General features: G+C 41.8%; 1 protein-coding gene across 1 annotated transcript; it reads left to right on the forward strand.

The window, feature by feature from the left end:
• Positions 1-729: 729 nt before the first annotated feature.
• On the forward strand, positions 730-4,808 carry LOC104509955 (transcription initiation factor TFIID subunit 5; the record flags this gene model as incomplete). Its single annotated transcript, XM_010152065.1, has 5 exons — positions 730-859; positions 1,948-2,112; positions 2,541-2,718; positions 2,869-3,046; positions 4,343-4,808. Coding segments are annotated over 5 exons (869 nt in total), but the record flags the coding sequence as incomplete, so codon positions are not given.
• Positions 4,809-6,066: the final 1,258 nt, after the last annotated feature.

Here is a 6,066-nt window from a genome sequence, read left to right on the forward strand (position 1 = left end):
ACTAGCCATAACTGGCGTGGAACTAACCATCTTGCTTCTTCGCTGGACGGTAACTCTAGAGTGTAGTAGACAGTTGGGCTTAGGTGGTAGAGGGGAGAGTCTAGACGTACCCTGGGGAAAATCATAGCAGGGAACTCTGAAAAAGGGTGGAGGAAGATGTCCTGTAGCTCAACACCTACACAAATACATGGAAGCCAGGCTGCTTTCCTTCGGCTGTTTATGTAACAGCGTGTTGTGGTTGAAGCTAGATACCACACAGAACTTTCTTAATCCAGATATTTAAGAGATGTGGTCATGACGTTCTGCAAACAGTAGCCTACAGACTGAAGTTATTTTGTGTGTGGTGGGCAGCTGTCAAAACATGTCTGACAAGCATTTGTGGCATATTAACTTCCTGGGAAAAGGCGGGAAAATTTGGCATCTATCAAGGTGTTAACTGTGTTTGGAGGCTGAACAAATATGTATGAAAAAGAACACCTCAGGATTAATTTATTTTAGCTCTTAGTGAAGACTTAAGAGATTATTTATGTACAGCATTATTTTTACCTTTTACAATGGTAAAAAAGATATTAAGTGCCATTGTGTATTTCAAACTTACCAGTTCCGAGGTACTTTGTCATGTTCACACTCCACTTGACTCTGAGAGAACATTATTTGTTTTCCTGTCCATGGCATTTATCTTTGAACCTCTGACAGTTATTATGATAGATGAACTCTGAAATCTTGCAGACCTCAGTCTCATCGACAAAGAATCAGATGATGTCTTGGAAAGGATCATGGATGAGAAAACAGCAAGCGAGCTGAAGATTTTGTATGGTCACAGTGGACCTGTCTATGGCACCAGCTTCAGTCCCGATAGGTAAAATAAGCTTACAAGCTAACTAGTTTGCTTGCCTTGGGTTTTACTTGTACGCTTCTGAATGCAAACGTGTTCTTAATGCCACTTTTTCCAGAAGGTTAAAGCAATTCTTGTTTATGCAGCTTATAAGAAACTCCGTGCGAGTGTAAGCGCCTGTTATGCTGGGGGTGTTGGGTGCTGTCAGCTCTTGTTGAAATCAACTGGAGTGGAGGGTGCCGGCACCCTTTTTGAGGTTCAGGGCTTAGATGGTGAAGTCCACCATCTTTTTTGCAAAGTGTAGGTTGAGCTGGGTTTTAAATAACTGAATTGGAGAGAGGAAAAACACTGCAGCATTGATTTTGCTTATAGTACTGCAAAACATTAAACCAGACCGAGTAGCAATCATTGCACTTCTCCAAATTTCTCGTACTCTATTGAGACTTTATTTGCAACATGTGTGGAATAATGTCTTTAAAATACGCGATTTAAAACCGTTATGTAATTATGAGAGTCTGGACAGTGGAAAAGAGGTTTAAATGCCTAAAGTTTTGCTTTTGTATGTGTCTACTCAGGAAAACAACTATCACAGAAACACAGCTGAGAAGTAAACTTTGTGTGGAACGTGAATATAGAGTCTAAAATTATGAATTGAGAGTGGGAACATGACATGAATTCTCTTTCAGGGAATCCTCAAAAATTGTTTAGAGTTACATTAAAAGATTGGTTTTTAAAGTAATAGTGTATCAGTTTACTAGTACTTTTTTCATATAACTGGAATTCCTGGGTAAAGACCAGCTCTGGTTTTTTGGTGGTGGTTTATTTTTTTAAATTTTATTACATTTTTTTCCTCCCCTCAGCATTCCTGTGTCATCAGAATCGGTCACCAACATCCAGCCACCTCTTTTTTGCATAAGGGCCTAGGCTGGATTCTGCTTGAATCGGTTGTTGTTGTTTACACCTCCAAAATGCTGATTTATGTGTGACACGCTGAACAGATGCTGCTCAGTGGGCAGTTTTTCTTAGCATAGATATCTCAGACCATTTATGCAGTGGTTATACAGGCTGTGCATAGGTTTGATGTGTAACATCGTAGCTTTTTCCTGTGACAGGAACTATCTGCTCTCCTGCTCTGAAGATGGCACCGTCAGATTGTGGAGTCTCCAAACGTTCACGTGTTTGGTGGGATATAAAGGACACAACTATCCAGTATGGGATACACAATTCTCTCCGTATGGTTATTACTTTGTGTCAGGGGGACATGACAGAGTGGCTCGGTAAGAAACTGGATGGTTTTTTTTACTTGTCTGGGTCAGTTACTGGTGGATTAGCCCTGGAATTGATGAGCTGATATACACTACACTATTACTGGAAATTAATTTTATTTCATGTCAATTAAAATACTGCACAAATGTTTTAATATAGGGTTTTTTAATCCCTCTTCAACACACATCAGCTTATTTTATGACTGAAGAGATGTCCTCTTGTGTGGCCATCTGATGATAAGTATGCCAGTTGTTTAACAACTTGACAGAACAGTCTTTATTTCTCCCTTCTGAAAAGTATACTTTTCCAAAACACATCCTGCTAATTCAATAATCTGACCAGTAAGAAACCTCTGCATAATTACTTCCTTTTATTCCTCATTGTGCAACAGTCTGAACTTCATTAGGGTCCTTATCAGTAAAGCTTTTTTTTTTTTCAGTCTGTGGGCAACGGATCACTACCAGCCTTTACGGATATTTGCTGGCCACCTTGCTGATGTGACGTGTACCCGTTTTCATCCAAACTCTAACTATATTGCCACGGGCTCGGCAGACAGGACTGTACGGCTCTGGGATGTCTTGAATGGGAACTGTGTAAGAATATTCACTGGACATAAGGTACAGGCTTATCACTCATGGCCTGAAAGTGATTTTATTTCTGCGGTGGGATTCTGAAGAGTAGTGTCTGGAATGAATACGACTTGATTGACTGACTGGGAACAGATTTAACTAAACTTGTTTGGCCTCTCCCCCAAATGTCTGTTTTAGGGACCAATTCATTCATTGGCATTTTCTCCCAATGGCCGATTCCTGGCTACTGGAGCAACAGATGGAAGAGTTCTGCTGTGGGATATTGGACACGGCTTGATGGTTGGAGAATTGAAAGGGCACACTGACACTGTCTACGCACTCAGATTCAGTAGAGATGGGGAGATTTTAGCATCAGGTAAAACTCACTGGAAACAGCGAAGCCTCTGTTGGGTTCCATAAGTCTGAAGAGGAATGATGTAATTGGTTCCTTAAATTGAGGAAGACCAAGTAGAATCGTGTGCTTAGCAAAAGCAGCAGCTTAGAACTGCTGGTACAAGGCAAGTACTTCACCTGGCTGCGAAGTATTGACCTCTCGCTATCCCAGGAACTGAAGGAAAGGGGTTTTGCAGTTAGACAGCAGCAGAGGCTGGGATGTGTGTACAGTGTTGGGGATGGAATCTGACGTTAGGAGTAACTCTAGGGCAGACAAGAAGTGGCTGGACTAGAGCGGGGCATGCAGCAGGACTAAAAAGAAGAGAGAGGAAGGGATAGAAAGGAAGATGTGTTTATCCACACCCTTACTATTTCCTCATGGCAGATTTTTGATGTAGAAATGTGTGTTTAGTATTAATGATAGCTCTATGAGCAGCAGAACTTGTGAAGCCTGCTGGATTTTCCTGCCTGTCCACGTGGATTCTCTGGATGCTAACAGAGCAGAGCTCATTTGCCAGTTTTCCTTCCGTGGAGGCACAAACTTTTGTCTCTCCATGATTAGTGAACTGTAATGTATAGGTATTTAATGAATTTGAAACTTGTTAACTTGAAATCAGCCATTGAGTTCAAGTTACTGACAGAAGAAACAATGGACAAACACTAATTATATCAGGGTAATTTCCTCATGAAACCAGGCTATTCTAGATGTATCGAGTAGCATGTTCCTAAATGCAGCGCAGTGAGATTCCTCAGCGAGCCACTACTGCAGGAGTGAAAGCTGACACACAGGTTTGATCCAGCCTGCTGGGTGGTTACTTGTTTTTTACCAATGCACCTCTGAAAGTTCAGGCCACTGGGCCTGCAAAATTCTGCTGTCTTCCCTGTAGCAAAGAAACAAACTGTTATGATGTGACTTGGAATCATAAATGTTGCCTGAAATTGGCATCTAACGCACAGGAGGGCCCTGCTTTTTCAGTGCTAGGGGATCTAATCCAGACCCAAGTGTTTTCAGAGTAGTTCTCTGTGTGTTATCCACAGGGCATTCAGGTTAGATTACAGAAAAGCTGAAATCCTGGTGGATTTCTGTGTGCATTCAGTATGTTAGAGACTTGTTAAAGTCTCTTTCCTTGCAGGATGAGGGCATAAGTCTACAGTTAGGAGCAAACCTGCTTCTTGAGCTTTATGTTCTGTTAACTCGCTCCCCAGTAACTTCTTTAATGTACCTTTTTTATTAAAAGACACAACTTTAAACTGTTGACGTGCCTTTTTGGTTTTTTAGGTTCAATGGATAACACCGTTCGTCTGTGGGATGCTGTGAAAGCATTTGAAGATTTAGAAACTGATGACTTCACAACAGCCACTGGACATATAAACTTGCCTGAAAACTCACAGGACTTGTTACTAGGTTCATACATGACCAAATCAACACCGGTTGTACACCTCCATTTCACACGCAGAAACTTGCTGCTGGCTGCAGGAGCCTACACTTCGCAGTAAGCCAGGAAGCTGTGAGACTGACTGCGCCAAGTCGCTGCAGTAGTGACCTCCGGACGTGAGAGGAGGAGGAGGAGGAATGTCTTGTGCAAGGTGGACCTAGTCGGTTGCAGGAAAAATGGAACTATGTAAACTAGAGCAAGCAGCATCTTCTCAGTTCTGCTATTTCATACTGATCCACAGTTTGAAAGGGCTGGAGATTGGCAAGACATCGTGGCTGTAAAAGAAGGAATTGTTTATGGTGCTTTTGAGGAAAATATATATATGTGTATATGAAAATGGCTGTCTCAGAGATGAGATTGAGCTCTGCTGAAACTTGTGGAAAGTGAACAGCCTTGGTATGTGTTCTCCAACGATTTTTTTAAAGCACTTAATTTATGGTTAGCAAACGTTTCGTCCGTTTCAAACACAAGCGAAAACTGTTCAGTTTCAGAAAGAAGAATGTAGTTTAATTCGCTATGGCCTGGGCGACAGGTACAGTGAGTGTCATAGCAACACACAGGGCATTGAAAGAGCAGGTCCAGTGGGCAGAGCCTCACGGGGAACTACCCCAGTTTCTGTGTACGGGTCTTACGCAGCCAAGTACTAAGTCCTGGAAAGATTTCGAACTCCTGTGCTCTTTTGAGGTACCAGAAACACAGGTCTTGTTCTGTTCTCACAGGTAGCCAGTGCTGTTAGTGTCATAAGCAACCAGAAGTGCAATGGGAACTTTATTGACTTTCTATTGCATGAAAAAAAAAAAAACTCAAACCAACAACAAGGGAACAGAAACACCCTTTGTTAAAAAAGCGGACTTAAACCATTTTGTGTTGTATTAGATCTAAAAGAACTTTAAAAGCCTGCGTTCTGTCTGCATAAAGTTTACTATATCCAAATGTAAAACTAGACAAGAAATGGAAACGTTACTGCAGAGTAAAAGGATTACTCGGTCCCACGTGTATTACCAGTCTGCTTTGGGAAGACCATCTTGTGTGCTGAAGGGACAGTTTCCACCCACAGAAACACTGTGCTCACTAAGTCCTCCGGGCCAACCCATGCAGCTCAGGGCTTTATTTCTACGGAAACATGGCAAAACACTGGGAAGTATGACTTCCATCTGGGTCTTGGAACAGAACACACCGCCACTGAAGGACAGGCCCAGTTTGGTGTGGTTTGGGGTTTGTTCTTGCTTTGGGGTTTTTTGTTGTTGCTGGGGTTTTTTTTAGTCTCTTACAAGCTGTACGCAGGGAAACCTGTGTTTTGTTCCTTCCTCGTTACTTTCCAGTTAAGAGCTTGGACACTGCAACAGCCTGCTGGCTCTCTGGTGAGTATAAACCCACGACTTTCTAAGGTAAAGTACATGGAGAACTACCTCCCCTCTCATTCCTTCTCCGACCCTAACTCTTGGAGTAAAGGTGTATTACAGGCATTATACATCAAAATAAAGGATGGAAAATTCATTAGGAAGCTCAGCTGGAAATTGTTTAAATAAAAATATTAAAACTAAATTATTATGGAATTTTTTTGTGT

Source organism: Eurypyga helias, unplaced genomic scaffold, assembly GCF_000690775.1.
Source record: "Eurypyga helias isolate BGI_N326 unplaced genomic scaffold, ASM69077v1 Scaffold7450, whole genome shotgun sequence".
NCBI classification, from domain to species: Eukaryota; Metazoa; Chordata; class Aves; order Eurypygiformes; family Eurypygidae; genus Eurypyga; species Eurypyga helias.